Source organism: Mauremys reevesii, linkage group 9 (assembly GCF_016161935.1).
Source record: "Mauremys reevesii isolate NIE-2019 linkage group 9, ASM1616193v1, whole genome shotgun sequence".
In the NCBI taxonomy this organism is placed as follows: domain Eukaryota; kingdom Metazoa; phylum Chordata; order Testudines; family Geoemydidae; genus Mauremys; species Mauremys reevesii.
Window position 1 is genome coordinate 62931906 of NC_052631.1, and position 23149 is coordinate 62955054.

The following is a 23149-nucleotide window of genomic DNA, read 5'->3' on the forward strand; positions in this document are numbered from 1 at the left end:
AAGACTTCAAGCTACAGAGAATCCACCATTCACTCTAGTTTAAACCTGCAAGTGACTCCTGCCCCATGCTGCAGAGGAAGGCGAACCCCTGCCCCCATTCCAGGTCTCTGCCAAGCTGACCTAAGGGACAATTCCAACTATGGTGATCAGTTAGACCCTGAGCATGTGGGCAAGGCCCACCAGGCAGCCACCTGATAAAGAATTCTCTGTAGTAACTCAGAGCCTTCCCCATAAAGTGTCCCATTCCCAGCTGTTGGAGATCTTTGCTGCTGGCAGTCACAGATGGGCTACATGCCATTGTAAGTAGTCTAGTCCTACCATCCCCTCCATAAACTTACCACACTCAATCCTGAAGCAGTTAGGTTCCCGCCCCCCAGCTCCTTGGAAGGCTGTTCCAGACCTTCACGCCTCTGATGCTTTGTCTAGCCTGTGCTCAACAGGCACAGGCCAAAGCCTGGTTTGATGGGGCTTGGCCTAACCCACATCTAAATACGGGGGCGGCTCTTGAATTCAAAGTTCACCACATTCAGATCCAGGCTTTGAGGGTTCAGGCCTATCTCAGCTTTTAAGCTAATTCTGCCAAACTGGGTTTCATCCCCAGGGCATATGGGATGGGACGTGCCTAGTGAAAACAGGTGCCCTGGACTCAGGGCTCAGCCGTAAGGAAGGGAGGGAGAAATGGATCTACAGAGAGTGGGACTAGACATATTGATGATTTTTAGGCTGCATATTTCTCTCCATCTGTCTTGGTTCACAGGAGAGGAGATTGGAAAACAACTGGCTACATCTCTGTTACAATCAGTGATATCCCCTGCCCCCTTTCATAGCATAGAGGGGATATTAATCATGTCCCCACACGATGGCCTGTCTGAAGTTCAAAGACACTTTGGCCGTGCCTACTTGTAGATTCCCCCCCCACTCTCCAAGTTTACCAGTGTGGCTCCTGGCAGCTCAGCACCAGCCATAGCTGGAAGGGTGACAAGTCCCTGCGCCTCCCAGGTACCACTGTACCATCGAAGCCTGCTCTGCATAGGATCAGACAGCCTGGTGTGCAAACAGCCCCAAGCTCCCTACACCACTCTCACTGGCAGGAGCGCTGGTGAAGCTGCCTCAGCAGTAGCAGCAGGGGGACCATTTTTCAAAATCTTTATGTAGGCCCAGCCTGTACACTCCAGCCTTGCTGGACGACAGGGCAGTGTTGGGATGGGGACAGCAGATAACTGTGCTGCGAGCTGGTCTCCAGCCCTGGCTGTAGCTGTGGTGCCGACAGACCCTCAGAGCAGAGGCTAGTGGTGTTCTGGAGTCCCCAACAGCTGCAAAGAGCTGGAAGGTGCTGTAAATGCTACTTTGTCTCGACTTCCTGCAGGAATGAAGACACTGCCAGAGTCAGTGCCCAGCCTGCCTGTGGAACAGCCGTGAAGAGCAGCAAGCCCTGTGTTAGGCCGGATTGCCCTGCCATGGCGCAGCCTGCCTTACAGGGCCGGAGGAGACAGGGAAAGGCAGCGGGAGCACATGGGGCTCCTGACACTACAAGACAGGGAGGCCCAGTCTCCACCGCAGTACCACTAGAATGCCCCAGAGGGAGCAGGTGGGCGTCAGACAGCAGGTAGGTCTCGGTAAAGGGACGGAGGTTGGGCTTGGCCTAGATTGTCCCCAAAGGGGAAGCAGCCAAATCCCTGCGTCTCTGCTCAGGCTGCACTCTCATGGACATCCAGGGGAGTTGCAGGTGCTCAGTCCTGGGGGCTCCTCTGAATGAGCTGATATCCTAGTGTCGGCAACAGCAGGCCCAAGCCCTACCCGGCATGGAGTGCCCTCAGCTTCCACTGACGTTACTGGGAGAAGCAGCATGAGCCACTTGGTAGAGTCCTGGCCTGGGACTCAGGAGAGCTCTGCCGCTGACCTACTGTGTGACCTTCCATGCTCTGTGCCTCAGTTTCTCTTCTTAGCCTCCACCTGTCTTGCCTAGTTAGCCTGTAAGCCCTTTGGAGCAGGGACTTGCTCGCCATGTGTATGTTTAGCACCTACCACGACGGTCCTGAGGGGAGCTTCTAGAAAACTACTGTACAATAACTAACAGATGTTCAGTACGTCTCAGGATCAAGGCCTGAAGCCAGAAAGGCATTTGGAAATGAAATTCCTGCCCTCTGTGGAAAATGAAGCCATCGGCAGCCTGACTGGGGTGGGGATATTCCCACATCCTTTGAAACTATCAAAGGGGCAGCCAGTTCCCAGGGCCTCTTTCCCAGGGTTTGGGCTGTGCCCAGGGCATGCTAGGACAGGACTTTGGGAGCTTAGTCCATGCTGGGAGGATACTCAGGCAGCGCAGGTGTGATCGATGTGCCCCTAACCTTGGAGTCCCAGTACTTCTATAGAAGTAGATCCCAGCAGCTGGGGATATAAGGGCTAAGATCCCATTGGAAGGAAAAATAAAACGATTTTCCCAAGTTTAAAATACCATTTTATTAATTAAAAAAAAAACAGTACAACAATCAAACTGGATAAGATCACTCAATACACAGGGTCACAACAACCGTCCCATCCAAACCACTTCATCTTCTCTGGGCTGTAGGAGTGCAAGGCCCCAAAAGAGGGTTGGCAGCAGGGGAAAGAGCGATTGCTTGGTCATGCGAACCTACTGCAGGCTTTTGCTTTTCCAATCAGTCTTTCTGTAGGGCTAGGATCTGGCTCGGAGCCACTACTGAACTTACCGTTTGCAGGGTGGGGTTGCGTCCGTATGACACATCACTAAAATAATGGACCCAGGGAAAGATAAGGAGCAGCAGCAGAAAGGACGCAGAGCTAGAGATCAGCTAAAACAAATCCACAGTGAGCAGGGAAAGAACTAGCCATGAACAGAAAACTCAACCGGAGTCGTGACAACACAGAGCCAGCCAAATCTCCATTCCCAGCATGTTCCACTGGTGCCATTAACCCTCTGACCATCAGTTAGTAACACCACACCAGTAGGGCCAAGAGGATCTCCCAGGCAGGGCTGGGAACACAACCCAATTGGAGGTGGGGGAAGAGCGGTTTCGGTTTGATCCAAAAATAAGAGCAAAACCCGAGAATTTGGGGAGCTGATTTACATACCCCCCTCCCCAGATGCCAACAACTAGGGCAAAAGGGTCCTGGACAGAGAACAGCGAGGGGCCAGATTTACAGTAAGCACCCCCCAGCTGAAGGCAAGCTCAATGAGGTGCTTCTCTCAGGGCGGATGATGCCAGAAGCAGCTAGTGGGGCAGGGCTGGGGAAGCAGGTCTGAGCTGCTGAGGGTGGCAGTCCCATCACAGCGTCTCAGCTGTCTGGGAAGCACCAGACCCAGGAAGCCGGTATGATGCACAGCTGGAAAGGTGAGGGTTTCAAATGGCATCACACGCCACTTGCACTAAGCGTCTGTCATTGCAGCCTTCACATCGCCTGCAGCCCACACAAGCCCACGGCACGCGCGCACTTCGTTATAAGTTATTTAATATTTTAAAATAAAATAATAATAATACTTTGCACTTCATAGCACCTTTCATCCAAGGATTTCAAAGCACTTTGCAAACATCGAAGGAAGCCTCACAACACCCCTGTGAGGTAGGTTAAGTATTATTATCCCCATTTGACAGATGGGGGAAACTGAGGCACAGAGAAAAAATGACTTGCCCAAGGTCACACCGCACATCTGTGGCAGAGCTGGGAATAGAACCCAGGAGACCTGAGCCCTGCGTTTCTGCTCTAACCACTAGAGAGCACTGTCTTATCAAGTGAAAGATGGAGAAAGGCCCAGATCCTGACAGGTGTTTAGGCGCCTCCCATTGATCCTAAATGCCTGGGAGGATGTGGGCCCAAGGAGATCTGCCCCTGTTCAAGCCATTGTCCCATCACATGCAACTCACATTTGGACCATGACATGTGAAGAGTGTGATCCCCGAAAACTCCAGCCCTCACCCAATTTTTGTGATGGGACGGGGTAGGATGGGAGTAGTGAAGGTTGCTCAGCCTGCACCCACAACCCCATTGTGGCTGGATGTTCCTGCAGCTCAGGTAACCAGCACTGACATTGTTCACAGATGCTGACACTGAACGAGTCATCACTTCAGAGTTAACGGCCCATGGATGGGTGAGGCAGTTCACACTTCTGAGCTCTAGTTTCCTGGTTGTGTATCCAATGAGTCAGAGACAATATTGGAGCAGAAGATGCAGGAGACCTGCTCAACCCCAGCTCACTCAGCCAATGAGCAAGCGCCAGGCTTGCGTCATCCCTCTACATAGCATTTTCCCTTCTGAGCCATGTGCAAGCGGAAGCAGAAGTTAAGTACCCCAGTTGGGCTTCAAATTGAGAGAAAGCATGGTCTGATTGTTCAGGCGTGCCAACAGACAATGCCCTAAACTGCACCCATCTACACTGCCTTGGAGCAGACAGGCTCCTGAATATGCCCTGTCTACAAACATAACCAAGTTTCAAAACACTGCTGGGAAGCCTGGTTTGGGCCAGTGTGTGTTGGAAACAGGGTGATTTGGGTGGGGCTCCAATTTGAGACAGCTTAAAGGGGTTTGGAGGTGCTCAAAACCTGCCCTCCAGAAACCAGGCCCCTTTAAAAGGAGTCTGAAGCTGGTCACCTAAAAATTGAGGCACCCAAAGTGACTGTTGAAAATCTTGACCCAGGTATTTTTGTCCCCACATGGCACAGAAAAAAACCCAGTTATAATCAGGGCAAGGATCTCAATTCTAACCATGGTAAATATCTATAGACAAGAACCTGGGGCCTTAACTTTTCCTCCCTCACCCGGGGGTAAAGAGGCAAAAAACCAATCTGCACTGAAACAAACCATATTTCGCAACAGTTTAAACACACCCCGTCTCTCTACACTGCAGTAAAAGGCCCATGGCACAGCTGCAGCTGGCCTGGGTCAGCTGACTCGGGCTCAGGGAGTTCGGGCTGTGGAGCTATACAATTACAGTGTAGACATTAGGGCTGGAGCCTGGGCTCTGAGACCCCACAAGGTGGGTGGGCTCTGAGACTCGGTGCCGCAGGTTTTTAATCACAGTGTAGACATACCCAAAGGGTCAAATCCTCTGCCGGTGTAAAACTGTCAGCGGTCTATTGACTTCCATGGAACTACGACCATTGACACCAGCTGAGGATCTGGGCTCAGATTGTCCAAGGTATTTAGGGGCCTAACGCCCATTGATTTCAATAAGAGTAAAGCACCTAAAGACCTTGCAGGATCTGGGCCCTGGCCTGTAGGGCCCAATTGTCTGAGATTCTGAGCACCCACAACTCAACTGAAATCCATGGGAGTGGTGGGTGGGCTTGGGGACTACTATGAAAAATCAGGCTTCTGGTTATTTTATTTTTCATAGTGTAGACAAGGCAGTGAAGTCTCCAGCAGTTTGTCCTTGCATGCTCCTAGCTACTGAATCCAGCAGGCAGCTGGTTAGTAGTGTAAGGAGAAGAGGGTGGAATAGAGCAACTGAGCAAGGCTAAGATCAATAACACCATCTTTCAATGTTTGTGTATTAGAGCTGGTCGCAAGTTTTTTGCATCCCAAAACTTTGTGCATATCCAAAAATTGTTCTGGAAACTTTTCATGAATGTTTTATTTGAAATATATCGTTTTTCTACTTTTACTTTTCTCCTTCTTTTCTTCTGTCCCCCTTCTTTTCCTCACCCCCTGCCATTTTCAATAGGAACGGAAAGAAATGAGTTTCTTGAAAAAAGGTAAATTAAGGGGTGGGGGAAAGGAATAGTGAAAATAAATGGGTTCATTTTGAGCCTTGCAAAAAGGAAAACAATTTCAAAACTTCTTCACAAAACCAGCTCTATTAATAATATAGCCTTGGCCACTAACACCATCTCAGATCATGGTATCCGAATGCAATTTGAAGCATCCCATTCTTTCCCATATTGTTTGAGTCTGTAGGCAGTCTACAGTTCTCTCTGTCTCAACATTGCCCACCCAGGAAGTCAGTTTCACTTCTGCTTGCAGCCTGTTTCACTTCTGGGTTCCCAGCCCTGCAATGTTTGGGCTGCAAACACTTCAAGGGAGGGTCTTATTTGTTTAAAGAAATTTTCAAATGGCTACTTCCAAATTCCAAATGTAAATGCTATTTTCTTTAGAATTATATTGTTAAAACTCCACAGAAATAGGTCTATTGCTCTTACGTTTTGTAAAAGCCTTTTTTGTTTTTACATTTGTTTGAGGGTGGGGGGGGGGCTGAAATCTAAATTTTGGAACCTAAAACTGTGGTTGACAACTTCTTCCCTTTCATAGATTATTAGGGTTGGAAGGGACCTCAGGGAAGATCATCTAGTCCAACCCCCTGTGCAAAGCAGGACCAATCCCCAATTAAATCCCTAAATGGCCCCCTCAAGGATTGAACTCATAACCCTGGGTTTAGCAGGCCAATGCTCAAACTACTGAGCTAGCCCTTCCCCCCAATCATAGAGATCATACTGAGAACCAGGAAAGGGAGATTGGTTTTTATGTAGGATTGAAACTACAGCCTTTTCCCTCCCACCAACCAAAAGATAAAAACCCTCTTTTTAAAAGCAAGACACACACCAATAAAATGCATCTACTTTCCATATTATTCCCATGTAGAAAAACATCAAACAGTTTTGTACAAATATCTCACAGCTCAAGATTTTAAAATTTCATGGTAAAAATCCCAAAGCAAAGCCTGCCCTGCTCAGACAGAGGGGAGCTAATGTTCCGTTTGACATCTCTTGCCCTCCTCGCTTTCTTGTTGTGCTCTGTTGCGTGTGTGCATGTGTGTGTTTTGCTTAAATCAAAACACACGGCCTGTCAGCTTCCCAGATCTCATCTCAGTATTGTCAACCCTGAGCGTTCAAAAATCATGAGTCAAATCCCCTTTCCCATAAAAATTCATGAGATTGATTTAAAAATCATGAGATTTTTATAAAACAGGTTTTTTGGGGGGAGGAGGGGGGGAGGCTTTTTTCTCTCTGAGCCTTTAGAGGTCACATGTTCAAAGTTTGCTCCACAACCGGGAAGATAGGAAAAACTTTGCTTTTCAATGAAAGCCGAGATAGTCACTTGAGTCCAGGACCTGCAGCTTTAAGAAAAACACCAAAAACAGCCAGAGTTGGCAACACTGAGGCCACCCAGGTAACAAGAGTGTGGGGGATGGGAAAAGTCCAGGCAGATCTGTGTTCCTGGTAGGCTGAGGATTGAAGTTTGGATAAAATAAATTTACTTCCCCACGGAGCTGCCAGCTGCAAAGTGACCCAAATGGAATTTCAAATACCAGCCCATCTGGAACCTCACCCAAAACAATCATCCTGCAGCTTCAAGCTCTGGAAAGCGCAGCAGGCCGTGGGATTTGCCCTCATGCAGGAGGACTTGTTCACGCCCTTGGAGGAAGGGGCAATGCCTAGGGAGATCATTTCATAGGGGGGCTGGCCTGCGTCAGAGACAGGACTTGGGATCTCGCTGCACAACCCACAGGCAGATAACGGCCACATGCCTCTTTCTCCCCTGCTATGGACTGGCTCCAGGTTCCACTGAGGCGTGAAGGAGCTGCAGTGGGTGGCGAGTTGATCAAAACACAGGCATTGACTTTTGTTTTTGTGAGTGGGTGCTCCTCTCCGCCCCCTCCCTCCCATGCGAGTGGCAGGCAGGGCTTCGGGGGGGGGGGGGGGGGAAAGAGGCCAAGCGAGGGCGGGGCCTCAGGGCGGAGCAGGGGTGGAGCACAGGCAGGGCCATGGTCCAGGCGCCAGGGCCCATAAAAGATTAATCAGGACCTGCAGCTACTGGGCACCCCCTATTTTTTTCAGTGGGTGCTTGAGCCCTGGAACACCCACAGAGTCAGCATCTATGGATCAAGAGCCTTCTTAAATGAAAGGGACGCAAGGAAGAAAGAGAATCTGCTCAGTGAAATGCAGTTGGGGGGGGGCCTACATGAACTCAGTGCTGAGCTGGACTGGGGAGCAAAGGGGAAACAATGTGATAAGCCGAGCCAGGGGCAGCAAACATTTAACGGGACTCCCCAGTCTCTCCCCTTCAGCATATACATTGTGTCAATACCAGGACTGCTGGCAGCCTCTTGGCTTTAGCTGGAACACCACAGCCCAAGCCCAGGCTGGTGGCAGAACGAGGATCCAGTTTGCCTCATCTTGACGATCTTCTCCTTCCCGGCTCCCTCCCCTCACCAATTCCAGCCACTGCACTCGCCCGCTCTCCCGAGGGCAGCACAGATGCTGTCTGGCAGGCGCACTCCATCCCTGCATTTGCCAAACTCAAATCCATCAGAGAGAAAGATGCAGACACAAAAAGGAGCATCTGGAAAGGCATCAGGTTCTTAGCTCCGCCCCTGCAGAAGGGAAGGGGAAAAGCAATTCTTAAAAAAAAAAAAAAAATCAACTGTGCATGGACGTATTGCCAGCCCCGCAGCCCAAGATCAAGTCCAAAAACGATCCAGTACAAAGCCCCATGAGTCCACCAAGAGCACAGGGCGGTGCCAGCTCAGCCTCTGCAGGCCAGACGAGCAATAGAAAAATGCAACAGTCCGTGTCCAGGCTGCTAGGTTTAAAGTTAGAAACGCATCTACAGTCCTATTCCTTGGCCCTGCAGCATGGGCAGAATTCAGGGTCCCCAACCCACCCACCCCTAAAATCAGATAAAATCATCACAGTTCCGTGTTCCGCAAAGTTTTCCCTTTTCTTTGTTCCTCGGGTCCCCCCTCCTCAGGTAACACCACGAACCCCTTGTCCTCACGCAATGAGGCCTCTTCATTAACAGCCAATTACCCAAGTGTTCATAAAAGAGAGAGATCAAGCCAAGGCCAGGCGGGTTCTCCAATGCCAGCAGTGCCTCGGGAGCTCGGGGAGTCCAACGGACCAGCTAGGACAAGCCATGTTTGACGTGTCGTGGAACAGGAGAGGCGGCAGTGCCAGCTTCACCAGAACGGAGTCCTATTGCATCAGCCCGTTGGTAGGAGACAGCCAGCCCCTAGCCGTGAGCCAAACCCCCAATCCAACCCCCAGCAGCAGCCTTCTGCCAGCAGCGACGCTGTCTGGCCAGTCTGATTCGCTTGCCAAGGCCAGGGTCGCGCTGGGACAAGCTGGCGCTGTGCTCACACGAGCCGGACGTCCACTGTGTTTCCTGACCCAGGAGGGGGAGGCAATGTGCAAAAAAATCGAAGCTAGATGAGGAGCTGGGTGCCATTTCAAGGAATCCCGGGGCTTTCCAGCCACTGAAGGAACGGGAGGAGAACAGAAGAGAGGGAGCAGGCTTCTCTCCAGAGCCTCATTCTAGCCCTCGTGTGCATGGTAGGAGGTCTGCTTTCTCAGGTGTGGGCAGCCACAGGTGCCAAGCTGGCATCCAGCCTGCTGCCAGGCTGAATCAAGCTGGGGACGGTGCCTCCCGTCTCGCAGTCTCTTCGCCATGGCCGGTGAGGCGGGGGTGGGCGGGGCGGTGGAGGAGCCGGAGCTCCCCCCTCACATCATGATGTGCCGCCGGCGGTGCAGGGCCAGGTGGTCCGAGCGTGAGAAGCTGCGGTCACAGTCCGAGCAGCGGAAGGGCTTGATGCCTGTGTGCTTGCGGAAATGCCGGGTGAGCTCGTCGGAGCGGGCAAACTTCCAGGTGCAGCCTTCCCAGGTGCATTTGTACGGCTTCTCTCCTGCACAGGAAGCAGAGGGGACAGCTCAGTGCTTGGGCACACATCAAACTTCTACCTATTATTGCAACACCCTCCGGCCTCAGTCCAAATCAGGCAGTATCTATTAGGTGCATTATGGTATCACCTATGGCCCTCAGCTGAGATGAGGCATTATTACTTACCAGGGGCATCACAGCAGCACATACAAGCCTTAACCAAGATCAGATATTAAGGCCCATAGGCTCTTAATTAGTAATAATTTCTGATCTCAGTTATTTATTAGGTGCATTACAGTAGCACCCACAGGCATTTACCCAGATCAGGGCCTCATCCTTGCTGCACAGTCACATGGTAAGGACACAGGCCCTGCCTCTTTTTCTCCGGAGAAGCACCAGGAATGTCTGCTCTCTCCTGGCTCTGTTGGAAGACCTCAGGGAGGTACAAGCAATCAGAGCACACTGTGGCTTGGTGGAAGGGAGGAGGCTTTTGAACCTTTAACAGAAACTTCCCTTCTCCAAAATGTTATTTAGTCATTGACATTAATCAGTTGTAATAATAACAAAAACCAATCCACAAGAAAAACTGCTATAACCGTCTTGGAATGCCTCTGGGCTGGCATTTCTGTCACCTCATGCTGTAGGTTTGCCAGCTGCAGTCTAAACCTAAAGAGGAATCTGAGACACCAGGAGGCTCTGTTAAGACCTAGGCTTGGCTTGAAGGAGCCATGTACCCCTGCAGACGGTTGTTATTACTGCTGGCGTTAAGAGAGAGGAGGATGAACTTCCGTGAGACAGGGGGCTGGAGGAGTTGCTAGGATACCGGAGGGGCTGCTAGGATACTGGCCTGGGTTGCTAGGATACCTGTGTGGGTGGGTAAGAGGATGAGTTGCTAGGATGCTGTTATGAGTGTTGTTAGACTATCAGGGCAGAGGTGGGAGCAATAGGACATCGGAGTTAAATGCCCCTCAGCTGCAGGGGTTATACACATACCACGCAAGCATTTCAGAGCACCCGAGTGCTGTTCACAGCCCCTCTCCCATGGTACGAAACAGGGGTGGGCTGGAGAGCAGAGCGACGTCCTTTTGTATAGAAATGGGTATTTTCCATTATTTAGAAGGTTTAGAACTATATTTGTTTTCTCTCTCTCCAGCTGGGCTCATGATACTGAGACAAAGCAGCTTTCAGGCAGGGGGATATGAAAAAGAAACAACGCTAAGGAACACTTTCAGAATTCCCCATGAAGTTCAAAATACACTGTTTGCTAAAACACATGGCTTGATCAATAGATGTAATCGCTCCCAAGGGGCTATGGCTATATGGACAGAGACTTAGAACTGGACTCAGTTCGCTAGGAACATAATGCATGGAGCAGAGCAACTGGGATGGCAGGTTTTGCTCGTTAGGGCCAGAGAAACCCAGGACAGAAGAGGCCTGTTGATTAGCCATCCCTTGGCCAGTGCAGGAAGGTTCTCTACTCCACGCCCCCCATGGCGCTGTCTATTCAGGTTAGACTCCGTCCCTTCCCTCTATCCCACAGCTCTCCCTGTTTGTTTTAAGAGCTACACTCGCATTCTGACTGCCTTCGCTGAAGTGGGTTCAGTCGAAGAGCAGCTAGTTCTGGATGATTGCAGAGTCTCATTAGAAGTTGGAGAGGAAGGCTGGCACTAGCCTGGGCTGTGGCCCAGCTTGCTTTAATTCCCTGCTCTGCCACTGATTTCCTGTGTGACCGTGGGCAAGTCACTTAGCCACCCTGTGCCTCAATTTCCCCCTCTGTACAATGGGGATAACAGCACTGCCCTACAGCACTCGGGTGCTGTAAAGACTGTGATCTGGTCAGGTGCTGCAGTGATGTGGACCAGAGAAACACCTAAGACAGACAGGATCAAGCAGTGCAATCCCTGCCTCAGTCTGACTGGGAGCAGGCAGGCTTTCTAAGTCTTGGCACAAACGGCCTTGTCAGCTTCAGCTGGATTTGCGTGGAGGAATGGCGCCATCTTGTGGTCAGATGGATTATTATAATGCAAAATCAGCAAAGAATCCTGTGGCACCTTATAGACTAACAGACGTTTTGGAGCATGAGCTTTCGTGGGTGAATACCCACTTCGTCGGATGCATCCGACGAAGTGGGTATTCACCCACGAAAGCTCATGCTCCAAAACGTCTGTTAGTCTATAAGGTGCCACAGGATTCTTTGCTGATTTTACAGATCCAGACTAACACGGCTACCCCTCTGATATATTATAATGCAGTGTTCCTGATGGCCCTCTAAAGGAATGGATCTTTCATCCGTGCGCCTCAGGGATTACAGGATAGTGGTCCCAATCCTGCCTTCAGTTACACCCATAAAACCCCATTCAGAGTCTGGGGACCCCTTGATCCTACTGAACGACTAATTCGGAGTGGGGGGAATCCATCCCCCCTTCAGAGAGTATACAGGCTTTCCAGTATGCAGGGATCAACTGCTGGACTGTGGTGGGTGCTGCCCTGAGATCGGGGCAAGGCGAGGAGAAGGATGGATGGCTGAACATCCCCCTGATTTCTGCAGCCCAGGGAGAAGTGTATTTAACACCCCCCATCCCGAGCTGGTCTATCAAGGGGAGGGGATGGAGAGGGCGTGACTCCTCTTGCTGCACGGTATGCAGCCCTATACATTACGGCCTCGCCGGGCAGGACCAGACGCAGCAGCCAGGAGGGACAGCACTGCATTTTCAGTCGTGTGTGTGTGTGTGTGCGCATGCACAGGGGCAGCTCTAGCTTTTTTGCCGCCCCAAGCATGGCAGGCTGGCTGCCTTCAGCAGTGCGCCTGCAGGAGGTCCGCCCGTCCCACTGCTTTGGCGTACCCGTCGCCGAATTGCTGCCAAAACTGCGGGACTGGCAGGCCTCCCGCAGGCGCACTGCCGAAGACAGCCTGACTGCTGCCCTCACGGCAACCGGCAGGGAGCCCCCCGTGGCTTCATGCCCCAGGCATGCGCTTGTGCCTGGAACTGTGTGTGTGTGTGTGTGTGTGTGTGTGTGTGTGTGTGTGTGTGTGTGTGTGTGTGTGTGTGTGTGTGTGAAGGACAAAAGCCCTCCCCCATGAAGCAGAGCAGGGATCAGCCTAGGGGGATCATGATCAGCAAAAATAAATCCTCTTCTGAGTGCCAAAGGGCTAATGGCCATGATCCTCAAAGACATTAATTCCGATGGGAGTTAGGTGCCTCAATGCCTAGAGGATCCAGGACAATATCCCTTCAGCAGCAAAGAATCCTGTGGCACTTTATAGACTAACAGACGTTTTGGAGCATGAGCTTTCGTGGGTGAATGCCCACTTCGTCGGATGCAAGCAACATCCCTTCAGTATGATATGCCATATGTCCCAGTTAGCCTGCTCCAGCAGCTCATCTGGAAGCCCAGGGCACCCAGTCACAAAGCTTCTCTAGCCCCCAGGGCATATGAATCTCCTCCCCCTCACCCCTCAGCTTTCAAGGCCATGCATTCAAATCGAATTGTAAAGGCTTTCACAGAGGACCCAGCACCTGAAAGCTGTGTCCAGAAGGGAGACGTCTGCCCCCTGGTGGTCATCTGAGAACTACACACCCATGCAAGCAGAGCAAGGACAGAACCATACGCAGATTGCGGGCGGGTTGTGAGCCCGGAGCAGCATGGCTCCCTTAGCAATTAACCGTGAGGGCTGGCAGCTGGAATTTCCCTCTAATTAAAAAGCCCTCCCCCCCCAATGCAGCCTGGAGAAGGTTGCACATGGCTCACAGCTTCCCAAACTGAAAACCCTGGACTGGAGTCACTGGGCATTCGGGCTCTCCCGGCTACAGGGCATGGCCCACTGGGCTGGGCACACAGAGAGGCATGAAGCCAAGGTGGAGATGAAGGGCATGATCACAGAGGAGTCCCACGCACGCTGAATTAGGGCATATCTGGTTTCGTAGGAGGACTTGGTGGGGGTCTCAGCCGTGCTGTCTCTGAGGCTGGAGAGCTCACAGAAGGAGCAGGGCTGCTGGCCTTTTAAGAGAAGTCCTTTCTCCAAACAGTGCACTAGCCATTGGAGTTAAGCCAAGGTGAACAAAAATAAGCCAAACTGGGTTGTGAGTTCCCTGTTACCCCACAGCACTGCCCGCCCTCTGCCTCCTCTGGGGATCCCAGCCCAAGTGCACTGTGTAGGCAGGCTCCCAGTGCAGCTACCTTCGTGCTGGTACCCAACTACCCCTGCCCTGGTGGGGCAGGGAATCTTAATCCATCAGACACTGCCATTCAAGGATTGTACTGGAGCCAATTCAGCGCTGGCACAAGGTCAGCCCTGCAGCAGCCCCTCCACAGAGCAGGGTCAGCACGGGCCCTGGCAGGGCAACGTTCTGCCCTCATCCTGTCTCTAGCAGTAAGGGGACCTCAGGGGGCCCAGCCACACCTTGGTCTCTGCTATGGTGAGCAGAAAGGCCATGGGGGGCGATGGGCCCATGTGGGAGTCCCCCCCGCCGCAGCACCGAGGTCACCAGGCTGGGCGGTGGGATGACTCTGGGGTGTGCCACAGGCTGCCTCGCCCAGCCCTACCTGTATGTATCCTCCTGTGTGCTTTGAGGTGGGAGCTTTTCGTGTACACCTTGTTGCAGCCCTCGAAGTCACACTGGTGAATCCGCCTCTTCTTCAAGTCGGGGGACTCGGCCCGCTGCATCCGGGCCACAGGTGACCGCGACCTGGCCAAGGGGAGACAGCAGTGTCACCCAGCACTGGGTTCCTGGGGTCCCCACCCTCTTCCTCTGGGCTGGCACAGCCCCTGGCAGCAGACTAGGCCTCACTCGCAGCAACCAGGGAACCATCCCCCCACCCCAGGGCTGGCCTTACCTACCATAGCCAGATTCCACCCTCACAATGGGTATCACCATGCCAGTGCCCTGGGCAATCATTTATGAAGCAGTTTTGTGCAGTCTCATCAACATGGGGGAGGGGAAGCTGATATTCCCTCCCCTGCTGGGAGGTGCCCAACGTCATCACGGGCGATGTGGCATTGGAATGCTGAGACCCAAGGGCAGTGATGCTGCCAGGGCACCCCCATCATTGCTGCTGCAGGGTCCTGGCAGAGGAAGGACAGACCCAATAAGCAAGCTCTGCTTCCTCCACCCTCCAGCCCCGTGCTACACAGGCGCCAATCCCAGCGCTAGCACCATAGTCCAGGGCAGTGTGTGGCTGCCACTCACTCTCTTTGCAGGTCCTGGAAGGGGGCTGAGCTGCTCTCTGTGACGCTGTCCTCGCTGTCGCTGTTCATCTCCAGAGGGTACATGGAGCTGGGGTCAATTTTCACTGGAGAGGAAAGAGACCCACTGAAACCAGAGACAGACTCAGAGCCACGTCCCTTTGCTCTGTCCCCAGCTCTGCCCAGGGACCAAAGCCACTGCACCATGGGATAATGCTCCCTTCCCTGACCCAGAACCCACAACGTCCTTCCCCTGGGCTGCAGGGATTGGTCGCCTCACCCCTGCCCAGAGCTGTCAGTGACATTGGCCCCCCCCAGCACCAGAGCCCTGAGCCCCCTCTGAACCCACGTCTCCTGCCCCTTGCCCAGTCACAGGGACATGAGCCAGCAGCACAAGGGAGCTGCCTGGCATGGCAGGAGGATGGCACTGGTTGGGGGGTGGGGGACTGGACGGACAGGGCAATTGGGGCAGTGGGGAAGGTTCCCAGCCTGAGCCCAGCTCACCCCAGCTCCGGGGAAAAACCTGATCAGTCCAGTGGGAGGCAGCACCCCAAGCTAGCAGTGGGTTGGCAGCATCTCAGCCCCCACCAGACACTCGTAGTGGGCTGAGGCAGGCCTACTCTTGCTCTGAGGGGACAGTGGGGCCTTTGACATGCCCAGCACAGGAGGCGGTCACAGAGCTGGACAGGGACTGGCTCGCACCCCAGAGCAGGATACCTGGCACAGCTGATGGGGTTGGCAGCCTGGGCAGGGATGGGGCCCAACAGTTCCCCCACCATCCCTGAGATCCAGATCCAAACCCCATGACCCAGGCCCAGCCCCACCAACTTGTCCCCTCCCCAACCCCTGGACAAGGCACTGGAGCATAGGTGCAGCCATCATAAAGAGCTCCCCCTCCCCCTGCCCCTGGTTCATTTCAGCTACTCCCGCCCCCCAACTTCAACACGTGTCCCTGGCCAGAGGGGAACCAGCCAGGGCCTCCGACAGGAAGCGCCTGGGAGTTCTTTGCTTGCCGGATGGGAGGCAGGAAGTGCTAGGAGTGGGGGGAGCCAGTCTAACTGGAACCAGAGCAGCCTTGGAGCCGGCCACGGGGGGAGGGGGAAACTGGGAGGGGAGGTCAAGACCCCACCCTGCGGCGAGGCAGAAGACAGCCTGCCAAACCACCCCCCTTCCCCCACTCCTCAGGATGGAGGGCAGACAGACAGCCTCCTCCCATGGCTGACTGACTCATGGTCACACGACCGCAGAGCCAGGCGGCTCCCTGGCACTGTGAGGCCTGCCCCCACACAGTCCCCCCGGGCAGAAATCCCAGCTCTGCCATGCAGCTCCCGGGCAGTGTGGGAAAGAGCCAGGCGCTGAGCCCAAGGTGATGGATGCAGCATGAGAACTGCAACAGATGGTGGGGAGTGGGGCCTGCCAGGCAGTTGTGAGGGGTGGCTGATCCCCTCCCCCCAGCTGGGAACCACCCAACGCCTACCAGTGCTGATCAACCAGCTGGGAATCAAACCCACCCCAACACACATAGAGCTGGGACCCATCCCAATCCCACCCCCTGCCCAGCCTCTGACAGGAATCACACCCATTCCCCAAACACAGGGCTGGGATCTCACCCAACGTACGTGTGTGTGTGTGTGTGTGTGTGTGTGTGTGCATGTGTGTGTGCGTGTGTGTGTGCGTGCGTGCACAGAGACCAGGGAAACTCCCTTCCTCCAGTAGGAATCATGTTCATCTCCCAACTGGGGAAACTCCCCTCCCTCCCCCAAACACGAACACTGCCCTGCCCCCAACACACTTAGCCAGGAAATAGCCCATTCAGCACCTCCCTTCCATCCTCCCCAGGTGGTCCTGAATTCTGGGTATCTGGTTTCATAGGGCCCTGTTGGACGGGCTAAGGGGCCTCAAGCCAGGCTCCCAAGCACTGAGGCAACTGGAGTCAGGGACCACCTGTGAAAGTGTGGCTGCAAACCCACCCCTCTCCTGCAACTGGGGAGCACCCCCTGCCCCTCCCGACCAGTCCCTGGCACACTGAAGTGCTCCCGCCAGGAGCTGAGTCCCACCCCATATCCCCAGAGAGCAGCTCCAGGGCAGCCAGGGCTCTCAAAAAACAGGGAAGAAGTCAGCTGGGCCAGGCTTTTAGGGAGAACCTCCCCTGCACATTCCCCCCTCACCCCCATCAGCTGGCATGGGGGGCCAGAGATGGGACTCACACAGACACCCAGGGCTCTGGCCAGAGAGGGGCCAGTGGAGCAGATCCCGACTACACTAGTGCAGCTGGGACACCCAACAGCCTCTCTGATCGCCAGGCTGGGCTGCACCTTCCCAAGCACACGCTACATTTCCTGGGAAGTGACTGAGCACCCTGCACGGCTGACACAAGCCCGGCTGGAACATGGAGTGAGACACCCAGCCCTGCTCCCAGGGAGTGGCTCCCTCTTGCCTGGTTTGAACTCAGAGCCCGGTGGAGAAGGGACAGCCCACCTGCCACTACCACAACTGGCCACTTGGGGTCAGGGGAGCATCATGCAGCGTCATGCACCTACAGGCGAAGCAAGGAGGCAAGGCGTTTGCCCGCTGGGCACCACATGATGCCTGCCCATTGCAGCAGTGCCAGCACGCCAGGCTTCCTCCCACACCCAGCCAGATGGGCTCCATCACGCCCTGGGAGCGGAGCCAACAGGACCTTATGAAGCCCTGGCTTGGCTGCTCGCCCTTGTGAAAGGTACCAGATAGACAGCTCTGCCATGGAACTGGGTCAGCGGCAGGGCAATCTTCCGCCACGGTGCCTCCAGCTGACGTGCTTCAGCCCTGCCCAAGAAGGATCCCGTCTCCATGGTCCAATCTGTTCATGGCTGGGCCAGTTCTGGGATCCCTCCACAGCTCTGCCAATACCCCTCAAATCCCAAACTGCTGCTTCACCCTGATAGTCCTGCCCTGGGGCTCCCCAAGCCTGACCCAAAACCCCCATCTCTCGGTGGTTCCTGCTTTGGGCTCCCCTACTCACTGATCTCTGCTGATGCTCCTCAAATCCTGACCCACAGCCCCGCGCACACAGCTCTGCCTACACTCCTCAATCCCAACCCACAGCCCCGAGGAGGGGAAGTGAGCCCTTACCGGATCCGGCATTCTTGCCATCGCCGCCGATGAGGGGCACGGTGATGGCGGCGGTGACCCCGTCTGTGGGCATCGTGGTGTAGACCACGGGCAGGGACTGCACCACCACTGGGATGGTCTGCAAGTTGCCCATCTTGCTGGGCAGGTTGACCGAGGGGATTGTGTGGATGACATGCAGGATCTGCTGGCCCCCGCTGCCCTGCGTGGAGGCCAGGATGGAGCCAGGGGACAGCACAGCGGGGATGGCGGACGAAGAGCCCAGCCCCGTGGGCGACATGGAGACCACGGGGGCCTGGATGGGCGGCGCCACCAGCATGGGTGAGGACCTGATGGAGGAGGGCAGCAGGGTGGAGGACTGCAGCGACACCTTGGGCTTGTTGAGTGACAGGTCCACTGGCTCGGCCTGGGGCTGGTTGCAGTCACTGGCCAGCAGCTCTTCGGGGGGCTCTGTCTTGATGTCAGTCAGCAGCACCGGGGGCTCTATGGAGCTATCCTCCAGCAGCGACGAGGAGCTCATCTTGGGCAGCACCTTACTCTGGACTGAGCCTGCAGCCTGGGAGAGACACGAGATCAACAATGAGGGCACTGGGGCGTGGACTGAGTGAGGCCAGCACATGGCACTTCCCAAGCCCTCCACTGGGAGGCACTGCAGCAACCGGGAAGGGGGAAACTGAACCCAAGTCTCCAAATTCCCAAGCTAGTTCCCCACCCACTTGGCCGCACTGCCCAGCATGACATAAGCTCCACCCAGCAGGGCCAAGGGGCTCTTGGGAAATGCATCCCAGCACTATAGCTAGTCATGGACAGAGACACACAGGGCGCGGGCTCTGCGCGGGGGAGGGGATGGTGAGGTAGCTGCAGCTAACTACTTCTTCCAGGTCATTTTGCTGGTAGATCGCTAACGTCTCCCTCTGGTGCTGACTCACTGCACAGGGGACAGGAGGAAGCTGGACCGCAGCCAGCAGACACACAGCAGAGCTCAGCATCTCAACACCCATCTGTCCAGGTACTGCCATGGCCCTCTCTGCAGCATCGGAGCACCTGGGGAGGCAGAGGCCATCACCCCCGTCTTAGAGATAGGGAAATTGAGGCACAAAGGGGCAGTGAAGGTTTCCTGTTGGTCACAATGAATCACTGGCAAAGCTGGGAGGGAGCACCAGAGTCCTGGCTCCCAGTCCTGTGCTCAGACCACACAGTGGGCATGGGCATCACACTGCCAAGCGCCACGCTGGATTAGAAGGGGGAGCAGATGCCGGAGACATTCACCCTGCTGTGTTACGACGCAGTCCCAGACATGCCTTGGCGTGGGCAGAAGAACCTTTGCATTAACCCTTGCGCTTCCGGAAGGCTAGTATTACCCCCATGCCCACCAACATACTCGACCTCCCTCAGGAACGTGGCATGGGAAACAGCAGCGTTCAAGGGGTAAACTTGAGCAATTCCTATTCTGGCTTTTTCTGCATTTCGTTTTTAAAAGGAAAGAACCCCCACCCCACCAGTTCCAATGGAACGATCCTTCCAATGCACCCAGCCGGTCTGGCGTCCCCTCAGCCAGGGGATGGGACACAACCCCGAGAGTCATTCACTGCATGTGTGCCCATGTGCATGCAGGGAAGGGATCCCAGATTGAGGGGGAGGGGGGACAAGGAGTGAATCTGGGTCATGGGATGAGCCATTTGGAACTTGAGCATTGGGACCCGGAGCCAGCCGGGTGGAGCAGCCACACAGAGCTGGCGGAGGGCCAATATGCTTTAGGCTCCCGGTGTGAGTCAATGATTCTCTCTTGCTCTCACTGCTTCAAAGTGGGGCACTTGCTAAAACACTGGACAAACACTCCACGGATGCTGCTCCAGGTGCCACTTTACCGAGTTTTCTGGTGTGGGGAGAAACGGGGGGGTGGGGGGGGGAGGGATGACTTCAATCTGCAGCCAGACCCTCCCTCCCCTGCCACTCTAGAGCAGACGAGGGGGCGGGAGGAGGAAGCACAGCACCAGGCAGCTCCAAAGCCGTGGCCTTTGAGATCAATGTGCTGGACACACTGACCAAAGTCAATCAGAAAACGAGACTCCTTGCCCACCCGCCGGTGCAGCCTGGTTCCCCGGCTAGGCCTGCTGCAGGGCGTGGGGATGGCTCCACAACTATCTCCAGTAGGGAGACTGCCACATGCTGCAACATGCAACCAGCTCATCTTACACAACGCCTCTGTCACAATCCAGGACAACTGCACCTGTAGCCAGGCACCCCACCTGTTGGGTGCAGACCCGCATCTTGATCCCTCCTGGCCAAGGTTTTCCAGGCTGCACAGCTCCCTGCCTGCACTGGGATATTCTGAGCAAGCCAGACTGCCTGAAGAAGGCCAGCATCTGCTCTTTGCTTGCTCTCCAAAGAGCTGGAATTGCCAGCAATCACAAGCTACCAGGCAGCTCTAAGCAAGCACATTTATTCTTAAGGTGAAAGCATCACAGAGACCACGTCTTAAAAACAGTACAAGAACCTATACACATGCTTACCAGAGCTCAACCCCAACTCCAAGGAGGGCTCTGGTAGGAATTAGCCCTTCAAACCCCACCACAAGGTTTTTCCTGTGGTTACGAAGTGTACAATAGTCCTCAATCAGAACCTGAACAGTTCAGTCTGTCCTTTGATCTTAGCCTCATGTAACAGGTGATCAGCAGACAGAGGTCCACCCACTGCAAAAGACTGGGGCTGTGCATAACTGGGACTAGGGAATTTGCATTCATCTCCCCCTAGAAATTTCCCAGCAAAACCACTTCATTCGTGTCTGCCACATTGTTCAGTATAGTCCTTGGACCACCCAGGCCCATAATAATACTTAACCTTTGCAACTACTAGAAGAGACTCCAACGGTACTTGAACTTAATCCAATAAGGTTTTTCCAAGGATACTACAGGAAATTGCCATGTGTGTCACAGCCTCTCATCCCAAAGGGCCCCACTATACACAGGCAGCAAATGCAGCTACTTCTGGGGTTCAGAGTCGTGGCCAATGAAAATGCAGCACAAAGAGATGGGAAGAGAGAACAGAAGCGTGTTACCGAGGATATAGAGGCAACCACAGAGGGCTAAGGAATTCTGAATATCATGCAGAGCAGAAAGGACCCAGGTGACGAAGGTCTCATCTGAAAAAATTCCACCCAACCCAGCAAAACATGGTGGAACACCACTGATGCACCTGGGAAGTTGAGTTTGGCTGACTTGACTCTGCCAGGATCTGAGCTAACCACTGAAGGGAAACAAAGCAGTTCACACTTGATGCTTCAATCAGTAAGTCATCCCTTCAGTGCTGAGTTAGCCCCTGAAGTGACTGACACTGACGAGCTATATTTGGGATGGGTGCTGCACTGCACACCTCTACATAGCGGCATCTTATGCCGTAAGCATCCAGAAGAGGCTGCCTAGCCTAGTGCTTAGCTATTTGATGAGTAGGACAAGAAAAGGGTGATTTTTCAAATTTCCCCACAAGCTGCTCTCTGGAACGCTCTAGGTGTGATTGCCGAGCGCTGTTGGACACCTTCCACTCCCAGTGACCTTCAGCCATCAGCCTGTGGGTTATGTAACGCTGCAGGAGTAAGGCTAGCACGAGTGTGGATTTTGTTTAAAGGGCAGCTAGCGTCAGAGAGTCATTCGCTCCTTGAGTCAGATCTGCTTCTGACACAAACAAGTTGCTATTCCTGTTCGCTCGGCAAAGCCAAGACAGCGGCCTGCATTCTAGTCAACCTCATGTATCATCAACACCATTGCAGCCGACTGCAGCTCCTGGCTCACCGTACGGCAGAGAAGCGGAGTGGATTTTCTGGTCCCAGGCCTGGTGGTTAGAAATGTCATCTCCTGCCATGCCAAGCTGATGGGGAACCCCTTGGGAGGCCAGGGAGCGACAGAGAGACCCGGGGAGCAGAGACAATGAGTAACAACATGTCGCTTCTGACTGGAGCATTCATTGACATCAGCTTGGGACCAATGTGCAATGCCAACATGCCATGTGTGGGCTAAGCATCGCACCTGGTCATCACAGTGCTGGCTGCGCATGGGTGAGGGTGGCCTGGGAACTGGACTCCAGATACCCTCTTCATTGGTGGGGGTGGAGGATCTTGTGCTATAGGGCTCTCCTGAGCCCCACTGGCACGGCGCCCAGGTCTGCCTGCTTCTGCCCAAGATAGAAAACAGGGTGCAAAATTGTAGGCACCTCGTTACTGGTCTCTCAAGGGCTGAGCACGCTCATCTCCCACTGACTTGAATGGCAGCTGTTCAGGACCAGGCCGCAGAGCCCTAAGGCTCCAGGGAAGCCTGTAAAGAATGCAGGAACATACTGAGAGCATCCAGGAACGAGCTTTAACACCATAGATGAGGGCTCCCAGGCCCAGCCACCACATCCATGGAGTCACACCACTCCCAGTTCAAGCCAGCAGGGGAGAGGGAGGTGGTGTTACTTTCTGGTTGGTGCAATTGGGCTTGGAGTCATGACTCCTGGGTTCTATCCCTGCCTCAGTCAGTCACTGTGTGACTCACTCTGTGCCTCAGTTTCCCCACCTGTAAAATGGGTCAGGTGATACTCAGCTGCCTATCAGGAGGTGGCGTGAGGTTTAATTAACATTTGAGAAATGCTTTGAGGCCCTTGCTGGAAATGCAGGTATGTCTGTTTCCATAGAGCAATCTAATCCCATGATTCCCTCTGCAGTGACACAGAAATACCTGGCACTTCTATTGGAGGAGAGCCCTCTTCATAAACACTCATTGACCCACCCCTCTCCACACCCCTGGCATACACTGACACGTCCCGTCCGCCTTTTACACACATGGTAACCAAGGCACAGAGAGGTGACAAGCCAAGGTCACACAGCAACTCTAGGGCAGATCTGGGAATACAGCCCAGGCCTTCCCGCTCCCAGTCTGGGCCCTAACCACAGCCATGCCCCGCCACACCCAAAACAGCAGACATCCCAGAAGCACAGTCCTCAGGACACTTGCCCCTTGATTTCTGATGTGCCGTCTGGTCCAGTTCAGCGAGAGCGGGTCGGCGAAGGGGAAGCTTGGCAGAGGGATTATGCTCAGTAAATCCTCTGTATGGACAGACGCACTCCCTCCTAAAGCATGGACCGATTCGGGACAGCAGGAGTAACGTGGGGCACAGATCAAGGCTCCTCCATCCTGCTTGCTGGCTTTTCCAGCAGCAGCAACTCACTCCCAGCCCTTTGGCAGAGGCTGAACTGCAGAGGAAGAACCAGAGGGA

At 54.1% G+C, this 23149-nt stretch overlaps 1 protein-coding gene across 2 annotated transcripts in view; it reads right to left on the reverse strand.

Annotated features, from left to right (window-relative positions):
* Positions 1 to 6555: 6555 nt before the first annotated feature.
* KLF8 (Kruppel like factor 8) overlaps positions 6556 to 23149 on the reverse strand; it is an 88093-nt gene continuing 71499 nt past the window's right edge. For both annotated transcript variants that reach the window (XM_039487972.1, XM_039487971.1), the window contains exons 2-5: positions 17903 to 18455; positions 14796 to 14898; positions 14152 to 14294; positions 6556 to 9631 (exon numbers count right to left, since the gene is read on the reverse strand). In XM_039487972.1, coding sequence (XP_039343906.1) covers positions 9450 to 9631; positions 14152 to 14294; positions 14796 to 14898; positions 17903 to 18455 — 981 coding nt within the window. In that variant the 3' untranslated portion in view covers positions 6556 to 9449. The remainder of the gene's footprint in view (positions 9632 to 14151; positions 14295 to 14795; positions 14899 to 17902; positions 18456 to 23149) is intronic.